Here is a 24029-nt window from a genome sequence, read left to right on the forward strand (position 1 = left end):
TTATCGCCTTGTTCCTGGAGGCTGGAAAGTGGGAATATATAGTTTTCCCTTTTTCTTTTCATTTGATATCTAGTGTTATCAAAAGCAAATATACAATTGGTGTGTTACTCACAACACAATAACATCAATTACATAATTGAGGTGCAATTGTACATACTTGAGAACATGTCTCTCTTACAAACTATTTGTCTGGCGATGTAACTGGTGCTCTAACATGTTCACAATGCAATGTCACATGATGACACCTCATATTTAAAATCCTTTAAGATAAAACCATACTAACTTATATGACTACTAACAAGAGTGATCAAAAGATTGCAGAAAGGTGACTTTGAATGATAGAAAGAATGCAGGTCCATTCAAATGGCTGTTGACGATTGAGTGAACTTAATGTAATCTGTCATGTAGGATAAAAATGTCAGCTAAATAAATGTAATGTGAGAAATGTAATGATGTAGCCTATAAATACATACACACATACCATGTGTTATGTTACCATCTGATGTAACAATCTGATTTTTTTCATAAGTTGCTTTATTTATTTAACATTATCAATATTTTTAGAAAACGAACTTCACGAAGAGCACTTGAAGTAGACAGGAACCACCTCATGAATTCAATTTGTCCAATCACGAGCCACCAACTCCTCCAACGTTGATTGGCCACTGGCTCCAGCGTCACAAGTCCTATTCACGAAAGCTTCAACGCATCTCTTCTCCGGATGTTCCCGTGTTTCACACGGGTTCGTGTTAGGAGTTACGTACCGGTGACACGCTGCGCTCAGAAATGAACGCGATGACATAAACGAGCCCCAGGAACTAACCAAGTCAAACACAAAAGCTGCAACATTGAGCTTTTCAAGATGGTTTTAGAATCTATTTCAAGGATAATAAAAGTCCAGCTTCCAGCCTACCTCAAGAGGCTTCCGCTTCCGGAGACGATCGGCGGATTTGCGAGGTTAACAGGTAATTAACTGCAGCTGTGTACAACTTCTCGCCTGTCAAGTGAAGATGACTTCTCCCCTCCTCGGGGACACTTTCTCAGGCACAGAACAAACGCACTTTCGCGAACGCGCAGGTTGCAAAAGTTAAGTCGCTCCGTAGTATGGACTGTCCCACACGTTTGGCTCCAATACAGCTCTTTATCATCGTTTAATCGCTTGCTGTGTTTGGGAACACCGTAAACTCAGTAATTACCTTTTTAAAGTAATTACGTTACGTTTGAATGTTGATACACTGCCGTGTCTCTGCGGTGCTATATGTTCACAATATGAAACCGGTTCATACCATTAAGTGATGCCCGGGGCAGGTCGTCTCAGACCTGAAGGGGACTTGGAGTCTAAGATAAAAACTTTACTACTTAAAATGCATTGTTTGACAACTTCTTCAAGTCTGTGACCCCTGACTAAATCCCCACATTCTCATGGTTCCCTGCAGATGAGAACATGTTAATGTAATCGTATTAGTGGAAGAAGTGTTGCAACTCGTCGCTGGTTCCAGCTTCTCAAATTCGATAATATGCTGCTTATTCATATTCACATTATAGTAGATTTTACTTGACCTTTGGCCTTTGGCTTGGACCGTTTTCTGGCGTTTTCACGGATGAAATGATGAATAAAATATCTAAAGAATAATCATTAGTTTCTCTTCTAAAGCATGGCGAACTTTGAAATTATTTTAAAACTTTAGTCTCAATAAACCTCTACTGGACAACAACATGAGCTGTTTGTCTTTTAATACGTGGCATCTCTACTGCCTTTTTTAAACTGAGAACTCAAAATTTTATTGATGAAGTCATTTGTAACTCTTTGACAACAAGACTTAATCATAAGCTGACTAATATTCACAGCTTCTAGTTAAGCACAAGTGTGCGGTTTAAATCAAGGAAATAAAGAATAGTGAACGTCCATCTTGAAGTAGATTTTCAACTTCAACTTGACCTTACAGCCAACATAGATCTTTGCAAAGTATCACATTTGGCCTAAAAATAGCCCCAAAATGTATAGAAAGCTGAGCTAGTCCCGCATTACTGAAGTGCTCCTGACAATTGACAAGCTCGAACCATTTGAGTAGCACCTCTCTAAGAAGGCCATAAAAGCAAAAACACAGATGGAAGATTTCAATGACGAGGTAATTATTACTAATTGATTAGGCTTGTGAAAGTCTTAAGGTCACATATTGTAAAAAGTGAGTTTCCAAGTCTTTTAGGTGCTCTATAAATACTGTGAAAGTATCAAAATGCTCAATCCAGAGCACACAGCTCGTATTTAGAAACTGTGCCTTTTTCAAACGAGCCGCCAAACGTTCCGGATTGTTGGGATGTCACAACTTTACAGTCACCGCTAATACTCCCGCTAAACTCTGTGTAGTGTTCACATGCACACAGCGTGAATATTGCTTTGAATGCAAGACAAACTGATTTAGTACGTCCCAATACAATATATGGAAAATGCAGTATGCCGAAAATACCAGGATGTCAGCATGTAACAGTAAGTACTTTGGAAGGGCAGACACAGTATGTACTAAAAAGTAAAAATAAAAAGTATGCTATTTGGAAAGCAGAGTCCCCGGCTGCAGTGACGCTGTGAATAAGGCGTCAACGCAAACGTGGAAGAGCAGAAATACTGATGCATAGTTGCACTGACGGTGTTTCAGAGGTGAATACAGAAGGAAACTAAGTGTTTTTTAAAAAACATTTAAGCATGTAATCCTGTTCTAATAAGAGCCCAAAATACAAGTATGACCCTGAAAATTAGCATTATATGTCTTCTTTAAATTAAGATGTTGCCAAATGTTAAGCCAGGTTTCTGAAATTGTGTTTTCTGTCAAAAAAGAGCAATTTAGTCAAGTCAGTGCAGATTAGAAGATGAAAGATCTATTAGGCGCTCCTACATATACGTGATATATATAATTCCTTAAAGCGATTAAGGATTAGCAACGTCCCATTAGGCATCAAATCCTTTTACTGAAAGTATTTTAATTGTCATAAGAGTATTATGAAAAGTTCCAGGCGGTGGGATATAACTCATCGCTAATAGCAAAATTACAGAACAGCTTAATCCTCACTGCGCTTCCTCTCCATGTGGACTGTACAACAGGTTTTTGCTAAGCACTCTTCTGGCCTCAGTGTGACATTCACCCCGATAGCTGTTGATCAAGCACAACAATAGAGTGGAACTGCAGATAAGAGGTGTGCTGGTCCAACGGATACCAGTGTGCTGCCCTGCAGTTGCCTCACAAAGATGAAGAATTCACAAAGTGGATCATGTACTTGTCGGATACACCATATCAGGCTTTTAAAAACATAAACAATACTTGCTTGAATATTATTTTTTGTTTATATTGGAGATTGCTCTTTTTTACATTCAACATTCAATGACTTCATATTTTCATATGTAAATATGTATACTGGTAGTATTGCACCAAACAAATAGTTTATTTCCTGTTATGCCTCTGGATGGCAACAACCATGGGTGCACTACATGTCGTGAAAAAAAAAAAAGACTATTAAAGTAATAAATAAAACAATAGTTGGTTAATAATAATCTGTCAGTTGACAAATTGATTAATCAACAAATCGTTTCAGCCCTGAATTGAGGCGGTCGGCTTTTAGAGCCTCTGTACCCTCGACAGGCCAATGGCCACAACTGCATTTCAAAAGCAAACGCTGGTTTCAGTTTACATTGTAGTTGCACAAGGTGTGCCAGTGTTCATGCTTTAGTTATCGTTGGCTAATATGCATGCCATGTGTCTGTAGTGTCTGAGTGGCTCCGGTTGCTGCCTCTCCTGGGCATCCTGGCTCTGCTGGGCTATCTGACCATCCGCCCATTCCTGCCCAAGAAGAAGAAGCAGAGAGACAGTCTGATCAACCTGAAGATTCAGAAAGAGAACCCCAAAGTGGTCAATGAGATAGACATCGAGGACCTAAACAGCGCAAGTGTATGCTACTGTCGCTGTTGGCGCTCCAAAACTGTAAGTTGTACCTCTTCTATATACATGGAGATATCCCCATTTATAGTACGTTAACTAGCAGTTATTTTCATTTGCTACATATCTGATGAATACAGATGTATAAGTTTTACTGAAACCAATGATTAATTAATGTTGGGATAAGGTGCAGTTCAATGCTTCTGTATCTTGCCGCTCATTAAGTTGTTCCCTGTTCTAGTTTCCTGTGTGTGACCGGTCACACTTAAAGCACAATGAGCTAACTGGAGACAACGTGGGACCGCTCATACTCAAAAAGAAGATACTATAATTGGCCGCTGATGGGAGTTTTCTTCTCACTTCCCCAGTCTTTGGTTTTCATAGTTGACTCCATTTCTGTCTTTTTGTTTTAGTTATTTTTTTTTTTTAAACAAAAGTCTTTATCTTGTTTAAGTTGCTCAGAAATGCAGACAACCAGAATCTCTATTTGAAGTCCTATTTGGTCCTAAAACACCTAAAAACTGTTGTGAAAACTGTATTTTAGGTTCTTTAATGATATCAAGCAGTAAGGAAGCTGTTTTTCTTTTTTGGGCCTTCATCATTCACTTTAACACATGACTGCAAATTAAATTGTAGTCATGTCTAACTCTTTTTGGAATCAATTATAAATCATCGGGACCACTTTGAGAGGAAGGCTTGAAACATAAATACAGTAACCTTATGACTCAATATTCTGAAACCAGTTACATGGTTGTTTAATTGAAATACTTTCTACTAGTCCAACATGTAACCAACATGTTGTACTGTATTATTCTTAGGTTTTATTGTCTTTGTGCCAAATATCAACATACTGTTCACTCTTTCAGGATGTGATTTATTCTCTCATAAGTTATTGTGTGTATGGGAAATGGTCAAATATATGTGTTGCCTTTTTATAAACGTTTGAGTTTTCAATTTTGTTTTCAACTCTGTTGCCTACAAACATTTCAAACCACTACACCGTTGAGTAATATCCAGTTGTACACCATTTTAACCTCAGTACGGTGTTGAGGTTTCAGAAAGTAACTTCTGCAGCACAAGACTTTTGCAATTTACTGTTTGTTTTTCTAGCTTCTGTATTGTCATAATGGCTGCATCTAGTTGACGACCTGCTGGAATATTCCTTCTCGATCCATCAGCAACATTTTATACATAATGGCTTGTATCGTGAGCACAATGATGCCTTTGAATGACTGTCTTTATGAATCTTTGTAAGTTGATGGCTTACCGGTACATGGATTTCTGTTTAATTTGTAAAAAGCAATCGGGATGTTAAACTTAACCATTTTTGGCAAACAGGACTGTAGCTTCATTCCCTTCTTTCAATACTACGACTGTTAACACTTCATGACACCTTGACCTGAAATGACAAAAGTTCAAATCCCCATTGAATGTCTCATTTGTTTTAGTATAATATATTTCTGCAGGAGTGCATTAGTTGTTTAGGTCAGTTTTAACCACAAATGTGAAGTTCAGTGATGAGGGGAAAAGTCAGGAGACAACCGTCAGTGGGATTCTTCCTCTGGATATCTGTACCAAACTGTTTTAAGGGACAGTGACTTGAATTAAGAACATATGGCACACATTGGAAATACTTAAAATATATAAAAAAATGCAAGAGAAGAACAGTTATTTCATTTATTGTTCATTTAAGAATATTTGGTAAAAAACTAATGCTCAATTATGTTGCTTTATCATCAATAGTTGCTAATACACAATGAGGCAATGTAAATGAAGTAAAGTCAAATATGAAGTTACACTGCATACTTCTGTAATAAAAAAAATAATGTATCAAATGTGAAAATAAATCAACTTTCCCTTACAAAAGGTTGGGTTTACATGAATGTTTTGAATATGGACACATGTTGAGCATTAAAAGCGGACAGTGCTCGCAGTAGTTTTAGCAGCATCGTGGAAACCAAAAGGAAAGTGGTGTGAATTATTTTCCCCTGAGTATTTACAGAAACCCTTCTCATCCAAGACACAGCTAATACACTTATTTAAATACACACATCTGTACAAATATTGTACCGAGTGCAGAACACCTAAAGACTTGTCAACTGTCTGGTCTAATTTAAAACAAAAATATTGCTACTATCAGTGCATTTAATAATGCAGCCCTCCAAAGGAAACAGCGTCTACAAAAAAAACATTACATTAGATTTAGCTGACACTTTTATCCAAAGCGACTTACAATCATTGCTCAAGGACACATCGACTAGGGCAGGGCTGTGAGCGAGTTCAAACCGCTGATCCTCTGATTCAAAGAGGGACCTGCTAACCACAGTAAATAGTTAACGGATATGTTTTATATTTTAAAAAAATGGGCAAACTGTGGATTCCGTGAATATAACGGGCCGGAAATAATATCCACCTTTACAAAAATGTAAACCATATTCATGCCTCGCACTAATACAGCTAATTAAAAGTTAATTTGGGACCAATCACAAAGCCACCTCTTGCATACTGTCATAGAGTGAGTGCAACAGTGCAGTCGCTCAGATGTGGGTCATTTGTTTGGAGCCTGAGGCCTGGAAAGCACCAGAGCTATTAATACAGAGTGAATCATGTGTTCCTGCAGCACGGCAAACATCAGGAGCTGACCGGCAGATAGAGAGACGAATAGGGCCACTCGGTGGCTGAAGGAAAGCTCAGATATCCGAAGTGTGAAAGCACCTGGGAAGTCTCTTTAAATGTCCTTGCTTACTGTATGAAGACCGGTGATGTCAGAGTGTGCTCTCATAGGTAACAGGAGTTTCATTGTCATCATCATCTCCTGCTGGAGTACCTAGGAAAGATGGAGAGGAGATAGAGGGAGGAAAAAGTCTTGAGAAAAGCTTCAGTTAAGGCCTGATGACATGCTATTCAGGTTCAGTAGTAAACAAATAACAGTATACAACCACGAGTTACACTTTTGCACTTTGTACTAAACTACAATGGAAACAATACCAGTATTGTGTGAATGTAAAAGACTGAAGGGCATGAATGACAGTACACATAAGCAAGCTATAACTATGCAAATCATTATCGGAGTGGATGCATCTCTCAAAAAGGTGAGGAAGGGAGGGAGAGCTTTGTAGGAAAGTATATTCACTACTCAAACAACTGCGAAGCGACGGGGCTGCTGAGCTGAGTTGAAAAGTTGAATGTAAGACTTTACCTACCAAGTAAAAAGGCTGATAAATTATGTTTGACTCGCTCACCACAAGCAGAGTTCTTTGGTTTCTGTAACAGGTGAGGTCCAGCGAGCCCGATGATAAGAGCTCCGACTGGGGCTGTGAGAAGGATGGCCAGCACCGCCACAGTCAGCACAATCATGCCGTACTTCTCGAGCTCTTTGTCGCCCTTCACCCTGGCCATGTCTAAAGCTGTGGAGCCTATAGCTGCCTGATGAGGAAAGGGACACAAGTAGTTCTTCTTTACTCACATTAACAAAAGACATTAACCATCACAATGATAAGATAGCTAGAAATTATTTTTTTTTAGATGCGTACTACAACAATTATCGACTGACATATTTCAGCACCGACATACCTGAACTGTGGCTTTGGGCATCCAGGCCAGGGCTATGAACACTTTTTCCCGCATGTTAAAGCCCGCACACAACACACAGACAAAGGTGAACAGGATTCGAACCAGCAGGGCAATGAGCAGCGTGGCGATACCCAGACCTAAAGAGACAGATAGACAAGAGGCATACAGGTGTTACACTATATTGGTTATACTGCTATACAAAAACTACAATTATTACATCACCAGTATATGTAGGCTGCATGTACTCATACACTACAGTCCTTTTATAGTATAATATACAAGGAAATAAAACTAAGAGAGTGTGGGGGAGATATGTGTGGCCCCTTTTTGTAAAATACATTTATTTCTCAAAATAGATGGCCACAATTTTGAAACATTAATAGTACCTGTAAGAGTACAATAACTAACTAAAGTAAATATCAAAGATATTATATCATATATACAATATTCTCATATTGCATGTGTCAGAACATGAAGAGTTTTACTGCCATAAATTGGACAGTAGAAGAATTTTGTTACAGGGTCAATGTTTATCTAATTTCTGCTAAATCTCTGACAGGAAGTGCACAAGCAACACCAGCCATCTGGAAAATAGACTGGAGCTGTAAAAGTTATGAGCACATTTCTAAAAGTACAGTCTGAACAGGTAAAGCTGATGTTAGTTTAGAGGTGTTCAGGTGGACTGAAATATATCGTACATTATTACAAATACACACTATATCAACCCTACAAATATGTCCCTCAAGAAGACAATGCTCTGAAGTTACATCACAGTGACATTTCGGTCATGTTTTCATCCATATTAAATAATTTCCTAGGAATAGCTGTCTTTTGTTATGTTTAAACTACTGCTACTTTCAGAATACCAAAGTATGAATATAATATTTGTTATACTTGTATACTTTTATACTAAATATGATTGCTTTTTTGGGGAGACATTTTTCAGGGAACTCTAATACCGGAATCTCTATGGAACTACAGTTCAAAGGCAGAATCAGGTTTTAGTATTTACTGGATACAGACAGAGCTTAGAATCTCCTAGGCCGCTTTTTGACTATGGAAATATACCCTATTTACATCCATACCGCCCCATTTGAATCTCTCACATTAAAAAGTCACCTGAATTTGTTATTTTGTGTGTATGTGTGTGCGTGTGCATGGTCATCTCACCAACTGTGAGTCCATCCAACTCAGCAACTCGAATTTCTGCTCCTATTAGTCCGAAGAGTAGCGGCTGAAACACGTCCCACGCCCACCCCACCACATCCTCCACACGGGCCTTTAGACAAACAGAAAGAAATTACATTTTTAGGAAGGTTTTCGTTGACATGCAGCCGTGTCACAACCCGGTAGGTTGATAACAAGTATGCTTGATAAATTCGTTATTTGTGAAATATACCTTACTTCTCTTGACAAAAGTGCTAAAAGGTGGATTATTGTAAGTAGAGAGCTGACAGATATTATCTTTGTACGATTGGCATGTATATGTTGTTACCTTTTCTGACCCCCAGCCGAGGCCAGCCAGGAAAGACATCACCAGGGTGCAGAGGCCTCCGGAGCCAGGAAACCTGGCCACATTGCTGCCGAACACGGCAAAGACGGACAGACCGAGCACCAAGAAGGATCGCTTCATGACCAAGTGTTTCTAAGTGAAAAAGACAGTCAATAACTAAATATAGAACACTGAAACATTCCTAAATCTATCAATACAAAATGCTCTATGTAACACTTGTAAGGTGTCGGCAGATACTAGGCAGTTCATGACGTTTTATAACAGTGGTTTATCTCAAAATGCAGGTTACTTGTATTGAACCAGCACTGATTCAAACAGAAGGAGTCTAAAAGGCTATTAAAATACATTGATGAAGTTGAGATAGTGCAGTTATTTCTGTTATGTAAGGACATTTGTGACCCACAAAAACATCTCCTCCAATGATATCCTTGTATACTTCCCCACTCTTCGCAATTTCTTTGACACGCAGGCTGTGGTGTCAAATGGTGTAAGGATGACTAAGCGATAGTAGAACTAGCTAATATAGTAATGCGGCAAGAGCATGGCTACCTGGTCAACACTGGGAAAGTACTGGATGAGGAAGCCAAGAAGAATCCCAACAACCGTCCCACCAGCCACCTCCAGTACACCTCTCAGGAGGTTGAACCAAGTGGAGCCTAAAAGGATCAGCATAAAAAATATACAATAGAATATACTGAACTAATTGTCCTAAAAGTGTGTCGACAAGGATCATTCATGACAGCAGCAGGGTAATCATTAATGGTATTATTGTGCGTTTTAAATATGGGTTGTATAGCCCTATAGAATCTATAGGGCTATACAACCTGCATTTAACTGTAGAGGCTTTACAATGTGGTAAACTGGAGTTATGACACACAAAATGCACTGTGACTTGGCACAAAACACATTTCATAACGAGAGTGAGCAGCCCACTCACACCCTCTGCTGAGCGCCTCACAAACTACAGATAGGAGTTGCTTATTTCATACACCTTTTCCGTGCTGACGTGCACTGAACTTGCTGCCCCTGGAAATAAGGTGGTGTTAAATTTCAAGCCAGAACTTCCTTTCTTTCACTTCTAAACACAAACATCCACTGGTTACCTGTGGCGAAGGCCATGCCCAAACACGTGGTGAACCCTGTGATGGCGAGAACGTCGTCGAAGCTGCCGGCAGCCATCAGCAGGGTGGGGATGCCCTGCTCCACGCCGTAACCGTCCTTCTGCAGCAGCAGCATGGAGGGCACCACCACTGCTGGGGACACAGCACCCAACACAAAGCTACAATTTGAAGGAGATGAAAACAGATAAAAGAATTGCCTTGGGACAACTTTGGAAAAGCATTATCCATTAAATATGCAAAAGTGAGGAATTGTGAGTAATGATTGAGATGAGATGTGAGACCATTCTAAAAGTGTATTTCCACACAATGCTTTTGATTCTCTTATGATGATCATTTGGCTGGGCTTGCAAACACAGACTGAATTTTTTTTTATTCAGAAATGTCCAAATCATCTAGATTAAAATTATGCAACCAATCTTAAAACAAAGAATGAACAGAAAATCTTAACGCTTATAAAAAGGGAAACTTCGTATCATTACAAGGTGGGTAGTACACGCAAATGAACAAAGTTTCTTCCCTCTCTCAAAAATGTACGTTTCAGTTGGCCAGTATACACATATTTTTATTAGCCAACATCCACTGATAACATCTGTTTAAAAAACCGGATATTGCAATTTCCATTTCACTTACCGACATCACACAAAGGCTGACAATGCAAAAATATGACCAAGGTGATAATAGGTTGTAATATGATCTAGTGACTGTTGGAGTGTCTATTATCTGCTTTGTGGGAACATGTTTCTTGTTCATATAGTATGTTGTACAGAATTATGTTGGATTCGCACTGGACCTGGAAGCTGCTTCATGTCAATTGTTGCGTGAGCAGTAGCCTTGTGATTCTACTCCTCTTCTATAGAGCTAATCTCTGTCTGTCTGTCTGCTTGTGTATTAATGTGCTGGGAAATACGTGGAATAAGTATGTAATAGAAATACCCCAATCACAAACAGCAGTGACACTGGGCTATTTCTAATAAATACAGTGGATGGATGTTGAAATGTTATCATGTGGGAGGAGAATTGGAGGAATTTAAACTCAGAGAACCGTGGAGGTCGCACCGCTCGCAGAGTGAACCCGGATTAAGTCTAATTTATCTTTGTCATCAAAGCCTTCCAGGTATAGGCTTGACATTCTCCCTCTGTTACAATCTACCTCCATTTAGTAACTGGATGTAATAAACTGCTTCTGGAGCTCGGAGAGCTCAAAAGTCTGCTAACAGAGAAAATAAATGGCGTATGTTGTCAATTAAAAATGACTGGTTTTATTTTATATTAGACAAAAAAGAGACCTAGTCAAGGCAAAATCAGTCTGCTTTGAAACTATGGCATCTTAAAGAGCAGGTTCCCTGGATTTACTACACGTGAAACTGACTGGGAGATTGTTATTAAGTAGAAAATGAAGAGTGGAAGAGTAAGCAGTGTTGTATTTACCCAAGGATGAAGCCCCACTCCCAGGGCAAGCCCAAGAGGAAGTGAGAGATCAGGGCTGTGGTGCAAGTCTCTATAATGCAGGGCCCAGAAGCCACACGGACACACACAGATTTCAGTTTCCTCAGAGCCTGACAACACAGACACACACACACATCATTCCAGAGCTTGTTACAGCGATCAATACACTTTTATATAGCGACAGAATTTATGTGTAGGACTGCTTAGTAGTACTGAATGTTTCATTGATCAATTTGCTGGAAAATCTGAAAATGTACTTCATGACACTGTTTCATTACAGAATAACATATTCTACAAGGCTCAGGTTTGCTTTCCCCCCTCATATATTACTGGAAACTCAATACTTTTCATTGCTAGACACTAAGATTTGATAGCGGAGTATGTAGCTTACCGTAGGATCCAACCCCAGACCAGCTCTGGCCAGAATGACAGCCAGCGCGATGTTCCTCAGTGACGCAGACCATTTTAAGTTAATGTTCTCGACTGAGTCTGATATAACTGGGATGTTTCTCAGCATGAAACCCATCAGGAGCATACCTGTAACACAGCACAGGGTGTGAGAGAGGACAGATGATCCTTTAGGACTGCTTCTCACACAGATGCAGAGCAAGAATAAAGACCACATGTTGCTTTTTGAACTTACAGTGCTTACGTTGGACATCTGAGACACTGAGACCCACTGAAGGACTGCGATTGCAGTTTCACAACACTAATAATTTGATTTCAACAAGATCCAAACCTTTTCTAAACAGACAGCTGCCAAACATGCAACGTGACTGGGATAATTACATTACAATGTTACAAAGTATTTGTGAGAATAGTGAAAATGGTTCTAAATTAAAGATCTTTATGATCACTACGATAAATTGGTTAAATCAAAGACAGACCAACGATGAACTGCAACAGGGAAACAATACGTAAAGAATAAATATTCAACACTGTTAATGAGTGTGCATAGAAGACTTTGGACTGACCACAATCTTCTATTATTGTTATCAGAAACAGACACTTCAAAATCTATCCAAGCTGTACTTCAAGCTACCTTTTGATGTTATTTGCGAATAAGGAGTGGCTCCAGTTTCGTTGATTTTTATCTCGTTAGGGGTGCAGCTGATGGATTTTGATTTCCATTTCCAAAGTCATAACACCAGGAATTAATATTATATTGCATTCAAACCTTTACCAATTGCAAAAAAAAGAAGAGAACATTTACACTATCGTCTGATCAACGTGGTAATTTCTTCCAAGCCAGAATTAATTATGTAAAATAAGATTACATTGCATTACATCACCTCAGGTAAAAACCAGGCCTACTAACCCACCACCTGACCAAGACTCATGTCTGTTATTTCATAATTAGTGACAACATATGTCTCATCTCCAACATCTCAATAAATAGCAGTATGACTGACATAACAAAATACCAGCAAAGTATTAAAAGATACCAACAGGGTCCAAACCAACAGCAGCTAATGTGTACCTAAGCAGGATCGGAACAAGTGAGTAACATGTTTGTTCAGTTAATCAAGAAGTCTAATTTGACCTCATGTTCTTTATTCAAATCAATGACAAAGGTGAAATGACTCAGTCAGTAGAGTACTTTGTTATAAGTCACCCAATGAATATGTTCATGGATACTAAAAGGGCAATACTGATTCAATTAAGCTGCTACCAGACAAGACACCTCTAGTTAATTCATAAAGAGAGAATATCTTGCAGTATTATAACATTAATATTTGCTGGCCCAGATCATGTAAATCAAATGCCTCTCAAAGACGTTTGAGTTTAGTTTTAGATTGTTTAAGATCTCAATCAGATTTCTCATTTGAAAAGCAGTTGTTAAAAACAACTAGCTCTAATTCTGGTATTAATACAGTTATTGGTTCTGTACATAGAGAATATTGTTTGTACTGATCAATCTGCTCCAACTGTAGCCCTATAGTGTTAAATAATGATCCCATGTGTGAGCCTGCATGTCATCTGGCTAATTGTTCTGAATGGTGTATTGTGTTACTAAATATCACACTGGTGGAGACATCTGTGTTAACTAAATCAAAGAAAGGCTTGTCCAAACACAACCACTAAATACTTACCAAGGAGAGGTGGGAACGGTGGGAGTTTGGGCAAACGGATGAGAGACACCACTTTTCCTCCGATGAGTGCACAGATGAAGAGGATGGTGATGCCAAACAGGTTACCCCCCGGAAGACCATCTTTCTCAGTAATAGACCACACCACTCCATAGAGCACAGCTGCCAGAAAGACTAGAGCGGAGACAGGGGACTGATATTAGATTATTGTGTAATGTTAAAAGTCACCATGGTGTTTGTGATGACAAGAGCATGACCTGTATTTTTATTAACCTCTAAAACATCTTCAAAAGTAGGTAATTTAATAAATACTAAGAGGTTGATTGACTGCTTATCTCTGCAACTGCGTTTTTGTGAAATAAAATATTCTGTGCATGTACATGTATTTATTCTATGTATGCATTTATCTAAAACATTGCTACATTTTAATAGTTCAAAGTATACAAGATAATCATATCTGCCGTTTTTAGGCTTGTGGAAAAAAACGTACCGGGTAGGAACTTAATGAGCCAATATGAGACGCCACTTGCTTACGTTTGGTAATGAAAGAGGCCAGAAGGCCTCTTGGTGGACATGGACAGAATCTGCGGAGCAAGGGGCAGCAGACCACTGGAGGGTCTGTGTTAGTGCCAGCATCCACTAATGGGTTTCGAGGAATAAAGTAGGTGGTCTCCTCTGTGACATTTGGACTGGAGCAGCGCCGCACCACCACTTGGATCTGGTTCACATTCAGGTGCTGGAGGAGGATCAGAAATACGCACAAGAACAGGTAAGGTTTGTGTGGTGTACATAATGTTGTGGGAGATGCCTTAACACCACATCTGTAGACGCAATACACGATAAAAAATATATTTTTGTTGACAACCTCAATACTAATTGCATTTTTTAAATATGTTGTAACATCTTGTTTTTATCAATATAATTAAACGTATGATGACAAGCTTGAATAATATGCAGATTAGAGTAAAAAAAAAAGCCCTAGAAATGACTATTAAATGCAGTACATTTTTGTATCAATATCCCGGCCTAACAAGTAGCTAAGCAGTCAACATGAAAGGGACATTTACGCAAAGCACCATATCAAAAGGTGTCACATTGACACAAATATGAACGCATTTCTTATGGAAAGATTAGAAAATGGTAGATGTCCCTGTCTCCATTTTAATTGCCAAACCCTTATTTAGTATCGTGCCCTATCTGTATTATTGACAGGCACGTCATACCAGCAGATTACAGGCTATCTTTTCTTGGAAAATATTACAGTGAAGATATGAACTTGCTGATAAATGTGACTCTCAGAAAGCCCTCATTGTCATACTGTCATTGTACATTAACTCATAGATTTAACTTTTAGAATTACAGGAATAAATGATTATCAGATCAACAACAAATTACAAGATTATATAGCAGAATATTAAAACATAGTAAATCGACACAGCGGATTAATGTGAAAGACAAAGAAGCAGAGCCACATCATTTATATATGTTGCCTAAGATATCTTATTTAGTGAATAAAAAAACAAAACACAAAGGCTATGTCATTTTCCTTTCAAGAAACTATACACATTATTAGACTTATAATAAGTTGCAGTTGTGTCAAGACTTTAAAAACAGCATATGAGAAGGTTACACCAGTTGTTAGTGAAACAAAAAAATATACCTCCACATTGTTTGCTGCAGGCAAAGTAGTTACATCCAGCAGTGGGCTTGTTCCTGGACTGGGTGCCGGACTTGGTGCCGGACTGGGCACAAGGATGGGCTCCGGGGTAGCAGGTTTGGGCTGAGTATCCTCCATGACAAACTGGCAACAGATTTTCTGGTCCACACTTCTCTCTCACAGCACATCAAGCAGAGGGGTGGGGTTGGCCATTGATGGGCAGTTCCTTCACTTCTGCCTTTGTGTGTGCCGCTCTGACTGCAGGCTCCTATTCACAGAACATGGTTTTATCAGCAGAGAAACAAATTATTGTTTACTTTATAAATAATGAATAGCACAGGTGTTGGTACAGGTGTAGACAATGGCATGGCAGGACATGATACATGTTATCTCACAGGCCTCTTTTTCCAAACATACAGGCTTTACAGTTAAGATGCAAATTTGTTTAATTTGGTGTAAGAAATGTGAGTGAGGGGGAAAAACACACACAAAACTAACAACGACTAATGTCTCAATGATGATGAGCCTAATGTATAACTACATGCTGTAGACCTCGTACTGCTGGCTGTGATTACTTAACATCTCGCACTACAATCGAGTGAGTATAACTTACAATGGAGGAATACATAACTCGTAATAGCAATAGATCAAACTATGTTGCACACGTGTACAAAGGACACACACACACACGTTAACCCATTCACATGAAGCCAAGCGCCACTATAATGTTTCGACAGTTGCTCATGGCAACAGACGTCGCTTAATCCACTTGCAAACCGAGCAACTCTAATCAACGCTTACAGCCAGGCCATATGGCGCATCGAGCTGGATGATCCAAGTAGGTTAGAGCTACCCAGCAACTGTGAACAGCAGCGCTAAGCAACGGTCTGGGGTGAGGTCGGGTTATCAGCCCTGGCGTTTAGGTTCAGGATGCCGCGGAACCACATTTGAAGTAACACGCTCGTTACCCTCACGTTGGTGAAGACGTCACATCCACGCCTCACGTCGAGACGTGACACTGAGCCCATTATCGGACAAGGGCTTTCTTTCTCAGTGGCGGCGGCTAAATAACGCGCATGCGAATCCCCCCGTACAGACGAAGTTATAACTCTCATTCTGTCGTTTCGCCGGTGTGAAAAAGAAACGTTCGGGTGGGCGGTAGCGTCGAGTTGTCACGATGTATTACACTAACGTTAATGTCTTCAGGCTGGTTTTGCCGTTAGCTAGCTAGCTCACGTAATTTGCGTTAGTTATCGTTAAGTCCCCCTAAACGCAACGCAACCGCCACGGACTTAACGTTACACTGTCAGCGTCACGTGGAACTTGCTACCGTCAAACGTCAGATTTTGTAATAACAGCTGTGTCCGATGTTGGATTCCTCGCCAGTAGCTGCCTGTGTGCTTCCGTACAACAGCTGTGAGTGAACTCTCCACAACCGACCCACAAGCACGGTAGCTAGCCGGAGAGACCTGGTCCTGACCCCCCTAAATGTATAACTAACGTTACATTAACATGGAAACAAAAACCACAGCAGCTCACCTCATATCGTAAACACAGTCATCGATATGAACCGTCAGTGTGCAGCGTTTTCTGTCTGTCATGAGGCAGATAGAGCAGCTGGGAATGAGGCGGATTAGTGATGGTCAAGTAACGTTAAGTAGCGCGCGCACGAATGCCTTGTGGGGTGTGTGTGTGTGTGGTGGGGGGGGGGGGGGGGGGAAATCACACAGAAAAGACACTCAAGAGTGTTTGCGAAGAAAACGTTTTTATAGATGTTTAAACATATCTCATAATCCATCACATTACCATATTGCTTTATGCACGATTTAATAAGGGATGTGTGATATCAATTTATTACAATTTCAGACAACATATTCATATTTTGGCATTTCGCAGATTTGCAGCATTGCTTTCAGTTTGAAAGTGGGGAATGTCTACCACAGAATCAGTAAACATAACATGCACAAAAAAAAAAAAAAAAAAGAAGATGATCAAGTAATTCTGGGGGCACTTTATTTGGGGTTTAAAAAAAAAAAAAAGAAGCTTTTTCAGAGTCTCCATCCTCCATCTATGATTTGCTCTGTCCCGGTCACATAGGCAGACTGTGAAGGAGCCAAGAAACATCAGATCACTGGGAAATCATTTCAATGCTGACACATCAACAACAACCATGTCTGCATGTATAATGCATGATACCTCCTGCCTTGGGCCCCCCCCCCCTCCTCTCTCACTCCTTCCGTTTCATGGATTGTGGAGGTCCATTCATACATTCTGTCATATTCATTGAATGTGCTTATGTAACTCTGTAATGCTGTTCATCTTGTACACATGACGATGTCGTATGTGTACAGATTGTAAAGCCCTCTGAGGCAAATTTGTAATTTGTGATATTGGGCTATACAAAATAAACTGAATTGAATAACTCTGCAATATTAGTTGTTTACTTTGGGGTTAAGCATACACTCAGGGACAAAGATACTGAGGTCATGAGTCCAAATAACTCTCCTCTCTCGAAAATACATTTCATCAGACACTGACCTGGGTGCATTATCTGCAAGCACTCACCTCATCGGAGGCCAGGTATACGCACAGGTACGCCACTTCTTCAGCTGTACACATTCTGCCAGTTTTCTGTCGTGCCATGAAATCCGTATAAGCCTGAGGAGTTACACACACACACACACACACACACACAGACAGAGAAGCATTTACTATCTCCAATACCGAGGATTTCTTCTTATGGAAATCAAGATGAACCTTAAATGACCCATGCATTAATCTCCATTACTGTCAGATTAAGATGGGAGAAAATGACAGTAAGAGCCTAACGCACCTTGTCTGGGTCAGGTTGGGCTTGGATCCTACCTCTCAATGATGGAGTATCAACAGTACCTGAGAAAATGTAAAAGGGACAAACTCCAGGCTTTGAAATCCACAATGTCCTCAAACCCTTATATCTTTTCTAAAAACATCCCTTTTGATTTATATTCAAAGATGTCTACAGTACGTTGTTATCTATTAAAATGCCAGTGACCTCGAGCATTACTGGATGAAGAATCAAAGGACACGTGGTTTTATTTAGCAGATTGCTCTAAACTTACCGGGACAGACACAATTACAGCGAATGCCTTGCTCAATGAAATCCGCCGCTATAGATTTGGTGAGCCCAATCACGGCAGCCTTGGAGGTGCTGTACACGCACCGGTTCACAACACCTGTGTCGAGGAGATGCATGTCACTCACACAAAGACACACACACACACGCAGAGCAATTATCTGAGTTAAGAGGATTACCATGAACACGGTCATACTTCAACGACTTAATGTCCCTTTTATTGGGCAGTTTATTTACCTTTTATGCTTGATGCAACAGATGCCATGTTGATGATGTTTCCTGACCTTTTTGCCAACATCTATAACGACAAAATGAAATCAGGAAGGTGACATATCAACAGAATATAATTGGTAAAAGGAAGAGTACAATTATGCAATGGACTTTGGTTTTCATTTTTATGGAACAGATAAATGAGAATTGCTACACGATTCAAGATAAAACTCCCCATCGAGACAGTTTAGTTAGTTTGCGGCTAAAGCTGGATTAGTGAATGGGCAGTTCCCGCCCATCATGCCACGGGCTCAGAGTAATACAGCTAATCCCAGCGGATAAAGGAGGAGAACAAATGAAAAGCATATGTCACTCAATTTACAACAGCACCTCTTTCATTCTCTCGACTGCAGGATGAACAGTGTTAAGTGTTTGGTAAAGGGGGCAAAGGTCACCTTCGGTAGGAAAGCCTTGCTCATGAGGTACATGCTGCGAACATTCACGCTCATGGTGAAGTCCCAGTCGGCCTCTTCACAGTCCAAGATGGAGCCGTGGTGCACAAAGCTGTCGACAGGAGACGACACGTCAACTCCGATCTCACGGCATTACAAAGGACAGTATCGCAAACATATAGCTTCAGCTAAGAGGTATACCAACAAAATATCCATCAGGGATATCGTTATTAAACTGAAAATAAATGCTGGTCCAAATGCTGCGTTAACCCCCTCAAGATTTGACTGAGCCTGATAAGGTGGTAATTTAGCGACCTTTGTTAAGGAGATTGTCAAAAGGTCAAGCGGAGGTTAAACCTTAATTGTGTAGGGATTTTGGAATGGACAAAGGCGCTCAATGTGGAGACAGAAAAACAAGTAGAAGTAGTACAATTATTTCTAACAGGTAAACCAGCCATTTCAAAGGAGATATATGTTTGATAAATCACAGTAAATAGAGAATAACATTTGTCTTGGACGATTTGGGATGCTAACCAATATTTACAAAATAAACTGAATTGCCGATGTTATTGGGTAATGAAGGAGCATGTGTGGCTCATTGATTCATGAGGTTTTCTGATGACAAAATAGAAAATAATCTGATTTGATGCATTAACTAGAGTACGTCAGTATTACGACTCGAGAACAGAATGAAAACGTACCCGGCGACATTGAACAGCACATCCACACGGTCATGTTCCTCGGCTAGGGCTTCAACTTGGTCCTTCTTCGTCACATCCACCACCTTAGTCTTGATCCCTGTTGGTGAGGAGAGAAGAGAGCGCTTTGGTTCTGGAGGAAAAAGAACACTTATTTGATGTGTTTTATAAAATATACAAATCTAATTGTCTTTGTCTTTAATATTTTACATTTTATTGCAGGAGATACTAGATGAGGAAGTCATCCCCATAAACAAGTGTTTCTCAACTGTATTGTTACAAATATAGCCAATTTAATATTGCAACCCTCTACCATGTCAGTTATCCTGAAGACATGAAAGGCAAATAAAAATATATAAAATCAGCTAAATTGAAAACAACTAAAAAGCTTGTTCAAAAGGATATAGTATATAATCTGTATATATTGTTATACTCTCTGTTGCACTTCTGGTTGGATGCCAAACAGCATTTTGTTGCTCTGTACTAGTACATGTGCAATGACAATAAAGTTGAATCTAATCTAATCTAATATAGGTTGAAGATACTGTGAACGACCATTAAAAAAAGGGCATTCAGTGTGCATTAACATTATGATAGATTATTATATGATATATAGTAATGGTATGATGGGGACAGCATGGTTAAGTGGTGATCAGTTCACTGACTATATGTAGAGAAATCAGAGATCAGTAATTGACTTATTCAGCATAACTAAACTGTAAGAATTTAAAACATGTCACATTATATTATCTGTAGTTAAGCGGTCATAAGAACCTGGGCTACGAGAAACTGTGATCCATGTTTCACTATTTTATAGACCGACTGCTTAATTGGTTTTGAAAATTAAAAAAATATATATAGAAAAACAGGACTTAAAGCTATGGATTCCATTAAAAAAAAATTGAAAATGTTTTAAATGTATCTTTTTAAAAGCTACCGAGTTACAGAGGTGAGTGCAAGATCAAGGTGGGAAAGCTTTTGATAAAAAGGGGAAAAACTAGCCTCACCCATCATGGCTGCATAACCCTGGTTATCCAGCAGGTGGCAGCCTCCGACCAACAGAAATTAATCTTACCTGGAATTCCGTCCAGCTCGTTCAGCTTCTCTCTATTTATGTCTGTCGCTGTGACTTGAGCTCCCTCCTTTGCAAACGCCTTGACAAGAGAAAACAATGGAGTCAGTGCAAAGCGGTCACACAATGGCTGCACATGTCATGAAACTCATAGCCTGGTATTCCCTTTTAGAAACAAAATATGTTGGTATGGTCCTCTGATTCAAACAAATGTTTTAATTCTAAAATGGCTATGGCTGTTCTGTAAAATAAGCTATTAATTCTGAAGAAAATGTTGAGAAGAGTGAAAAGCAGGTCAATTTGATAAACTTCTTCTTTTTAAACGGTTAACAATTCAAGTCTGTCTTTCAATCCATTGTACACGGTCAGCTGCTGGCTGATGAGTGACTGCATCATTTGCCAGAGAGCAAAATGCACATTTTGAAGTCTGAAAGGAAAAAGCTCAATCGACCACTCACTACATGTGCAGCTTTTAATACGATGTGATTTGAACCTAATGATCTGCGGCGTAAACAGACCCCTCTTTATTAGAATTCCTCCACACTACACAAACCCCTTTGAGACAAGGCTTTAAAGACATCAGCAGAAGGGAGTGGATGTGATGATGACCCAATCTCGATAAGGATATGTAAGAGTGAACTTCAAGTGTTTTGCTATTTCTTTGGCAAGAATATTGTGGATTAGCCTGAATCTGTGTTTGCGTCATCGCACAAGCCGCTATTACAGCAGTTATCTTCAGAACATGCATGTGGGGCATCTTATAAATATATGCAACAGAAAGTTTATGATCTTCAAGCAAGATGAAAACAGCTGTTTCTATAAACACAATGTATACAACTTGTTTATTTCCGAGTGGAATTCATCTCATTTCCCCCTTTCTGGTATAAAAACGGAGTATAACTAGAACTTAAGCAGGCAACTAAATACATGCACATAGCTTGTGTTTCTGTAGCACATTCATTTGGGAGAAAAATGGCCCTATTAAAATCTACTATTTGGATTTCATTAAAAAATTGAAATATGTAATGTGAAGTCAAAATATGCACGACTATGACACCACAAGCAATTTAATATAACATTCTCCTATGGGGTTTTGTAGGAAGAGCATCAGTGAGAAAGTTGCATTAGAGCTCATTACTATTGCTGCCGCACGTCCAATCCCCTGCGCGGCGGCCGACAACACGATCACTTTCCCGTCGAGGCGACCCATCGTGCAGCTTTCACTGCTGCTGGGAGCCAAACAACAGAAAATAGGGTAAAGCACGCACATTCATTTGGATGATAAAGGCTTTCCTAAAGTAAAAATCTCCTGATGAGCATTCATTAGATATTTACAATACAAATAATTGCAGTAACTAATGGTACATGTTGACGAAACATTTGTTGATCCAAATACATAACATTTTAGGTAAATTTCTTGGATTTGACGACTTACGGCCTCAGAGAACCATCACATGAGACCATTATGCATTACTAAGCATTATAAAACATATAGCAAAGATAATGAATTCATAGAGCAACAGCCCATAAATAATATGTAGTACACAGGAATAGATAGTTCTTAAGTGCAAGACCATGAATGTGTGAACATGTATGTTAAAGTGTGACTGCTGTTCTACCTTCCTACCACAGGGTGGTGCTGTTCACCTCGTGTTTGTGTCTTCAGTCGGTTGCATTGCAAGTGGCTGCACTGGAGACTGATGTCAGTCTGTTTTTCACTTCTGCTTTTCTCCCTCAACAAGCAAACCTCGGTGGGCTGACAGCCCGGGTGCAAAGTAAACAAAAAGCTCAACTTTCCAATGCCACTTTTCTTTTTCTTCAGAAATATTCTCAGTTTATATTCCTGTAATTGAGATTGTTCGATCTTAGACACAGTGGTGCGACGTGTTTATCCATGCATGTTCATTCAGTATTTATGTGCACTATGTTTGTTGTTTACAACTTCAACACTTGACTTGTATATAATGTTTTATTTATATTCTTTTTGAGATATATATGTGATTGCCCTGTCCTTGCCGATATGACATACAATGCATCATTTCCTCATTGATATATATAAATTAGTTAACACAAAATAACTAATTGACGGTATATTGAAGTGAAGTCACACTCTCGGTCTGGGCGAAGGCTTTCGTGCAGATATGGATGGCAGTTGAAGTGTTGATAGCCTCAGTGGCTCTTGGAGGCATTAATAAAATACAGAAATGATGAATGATGATGAGAAATAGAAAACTAATTTAAAGTTGGTTTGGTTTTCCCAATGTGCTCTCGTTAAACATTAATTATGTCGTTATTTCGAGATAACAATAATACATTTTCTTTTGAATACTGTCCGTGTAGGGCTTCCGTAACAGTCAACTATGACTGGATCACTTTAATTAGAGAAGAAAACTTCATTCGTGGATCTAGAAACGTCTAAATATTGTCTCAAAGACAGTTTCCAACTTTGTTTAGCTAACTGTAAAGTTCAGAATAAAGTTGTAGTCCTTTTTAGTGGAGGATTCATTGCAAATGGCTGCTGGCTTGACCGCAGTGCTATTTCGATTTGACATAAATGCTGCTCACGTGCTGCTGGTAATACGATTATTGTTTTTCCAAAGAGTACTAGAGTATTTGTTCTGCTACTGTACAACTCTGGATCGATAGCCTGCACTCATAAAAAAGATCGTTGCATAAAACGTCTCTTTTAACGTGCCCCTACACAACTTTACACGTGTTTACTGCAGCACGGACGAGATGCACGTTGTAGTTTAACACACGGTGACGACCTCCACGCTGAAATGTGCACATTAAGCCGAGTAGTCGTGGTAAAAGCCAAAGCCAAGTATAAACGCACGGAAACTCACCCTGTGTCCAGGTCAGGTCTGACACTTTGGACCGCATAGACCAGGAGGAGCACCACACGTGACCCAATGCGTGTACCGCTATTGGTCCCAGACCCGACAGCAGTTTTCAAAATTAAATTGAGAGTAAGAAAGAGAGTGAAGTGTTTTCTTTGCCTAATAGGCGCACGTTTAGTTAATATAGTTTTTTTTCCCTGCAATATAATACACTTATTTAATAGCATGAGAGTTTTAAGCTACATCTCTAAATGTATTTGAGAGGCTACAATTTGTGCCAGAAACTTATAATCATAACTATATGGTGAAAACATGC

The 24029-nt window shown here is 39.5% G+C and overlaps 3 protein-coding genes across 5 annotated transcripts; 1 reads left to right on the top strand and 2 right to left on the bottom strand.

Moving 5' to 3' along the window:
• Positions 1 to 698: 698 nt before the first annotated feature.
• On the top strand, positions 699 to 5266 carry cisd2 (CDGSH iron sulfur domain 2). The gene is made up of 3 exons (XM_034537978.1): positions 699 to 965; positions 3757 to 3971; positions 4168 to 5266. The coding sequence occupies exons 1-3, from the start codon at positions 863 to 865 to the stop codon at positions 4255 to 4257; spliced, it is 408 nt and encodes a 135-aa protein (XP_034393869.1). The 5' UTR covers positions 699 to 862; the 3' UTR covers positions 4258 to 5266.
• Positions 5267 to 5589: 323 nt separating this feature from the next.
• Positions 5590 to 16982, bottom strand: si:dkey-162b23.4 (sodium/hydrogen exchanger 9B2). Of its 2 annotated transcripts, none has more exons than XM_034537963.1 (13): positions 16866 to 16982; positions 15330 to 15594; positions 14204 to 14405; positions 13673 to 13843; positions 11971 to 12116; positions 11562 to 11689; positions 10116 to 10291; positions 9562 to 9668; positions 8995 to 9144; positions 8670 to 8778; positions 7500 to 7636; positions 7169 to 7352; positions 5590 to 6753 (listed from the first exon to the last, which is right to left on the bottom strand). In XM_034537963.1, exons 2-13 carry the CDS (start codon positions 15462 to 15464, stop codon positions 6692 to 6694), a joined length of 1707 nt encoding a protein of 568 aa, XP_034393854.1. In that variant the 5' UTR covers positions 15465 to 15594; positions 16866 to 16982; the 3' UTR covers positions 5590 to 6691. The 2 variants fall into 2 exon arrangements, with proteins under 2 accessions (XP_034393854.1, XP_034393846.1); XM_034537955.1 differs by having other exon boundaries at positions 7130 to 7352.
• Positions 16983 to 17071: 89 nt separating this feature from the next.
• Positions 17072 to 23802, bottom strand: bdh2 (3-hydroxybutyrate dehydrogenase, type 2). 2 transcript variants are annotated; one of them, XM_034544512.1, is made up of 10 exons: positions 23720 to 23802; positions 22012 to 22102; positions 20877 to 20955; positions 19805 to 19901; positions 19107 to 19215; positions 18679 to 18739; positions 18428 to 18541; positions 18160 to 18218; positions 17892 to 17984; positions 17072 to 17428 (listed from the first exon to the last, which is right to left on the bottom strand). In XM_034544512.1, the coding sequence occupies exons 2-10, from the start codon at positions 22081 to 22083 to the stop codon at positions 17375 to 17377; spliced, it is 738 nt and encodes a 245-aa protein (XP_034400403.1). In that variant the 5' UTR covers positions 22084 to 22102; positions 23720 to 23802; the 3' UTR covers positions 17072 to 17374. The 2 variants fall into 2 exon arrangements, with proteins under 2 accessions (XP_034400403.1, XP_034400412.1); XM_034544521.1 differs by having other exon boundaries at positions 22012 to 22099; positions 23720 to 23772.
• Positions 23803 to 24029: the final 227 nt, after the last annotated feature.

Source organism: Cyclopterus lumpus, chromosome 1, assembly GCF_009769545.1.
Source record: "Cyclopterus lumpus isolate fCycLum1 chromosome 1, fCycLum1.pri, whole genome shotgun sequence".
NCBI lineage: Eukaryota > Metazoa > Chordata > Actinopteri > Perciformes > Cyclopteridae > Cyclopterus > Cyclopterus lumpus.

What these genes read in the sequence shown, in the direction of transcription:
- si:dkey-162b23.4 (XM_034537955.1), bottom strand. Translation starts at nt 15,464, where the DNA reads ATGGAGGATACTCAGCCCAAACCTGCTACCCCGGAGCCCATCCTTGTG. An exon ending in GGCCTCTTTCATTACCAAAC is followed by an intron (nt 13,844 to 14,203) that starts GTAAGCAAGTGG and finishes TCTCCGCTCTAG; the next exon opens with TCTTTCTGGCAGCTGTGCTC. An exon ending in GAGTGGGGCTTCATCCTTGG is followed by an intron (nt 10,292 to 11,561) that starts GTAAATACAACA and finishes TTCAAATTGTAG; the next exon opens with CTTTGTGTTGGGTGCTGTGT.
- cisd2 (XM_034537978.1), top strand. Translation starts at nt 863, where the DNA reads ATGGTTTTAGAATCTATTTCAAGGATAATAAAAGTCCAGCTTCCAGCC. An exon ending in CGGATTTGCGAGGTTAACAG is followed by an intron (nt 966 to 3,756) that starts GTAATTAACTGC and finishes ATGTGTCTGTAG; the next exon opens with TGTCTGAGTGGCTCCGGTTG. An exon ending in GCTGTTGGCGCTCCAAAACT is followed by an intron (nt 3,972 to 4,167) that starts GTAAGTTGTACC and finishes TCCCTGTTCTAG; the next exon opens with TTTCCTGTGTGTGACCGGTC.
- bdh2 (XM_034544512.1), bottom strand. Translation starts at nt 22,083, where the DNA reads ATGGGTCGCCTCGACGGGAAAGTGATCGTGTTGTCGGCCGCCGCGCAG. An exon ending in TTGGACGTGCGGCAGCAATA is followed by an intron (nt 20,956 to 22,011) that starts GTAATGAGCTCT and finishes TCTCTTGTCAAG; the next exon opens with GCGTTTGCAAAGGAGGGAGC. An exon ending in CCCAACCTGACCCAGACAAG is followed by an intron (nt 17,985 to 18,159) that starts GTGCGTTAGGCT and finishes GTAACTCCTCAG; the next exon opens with GCTTATACGGATTTCATGGC.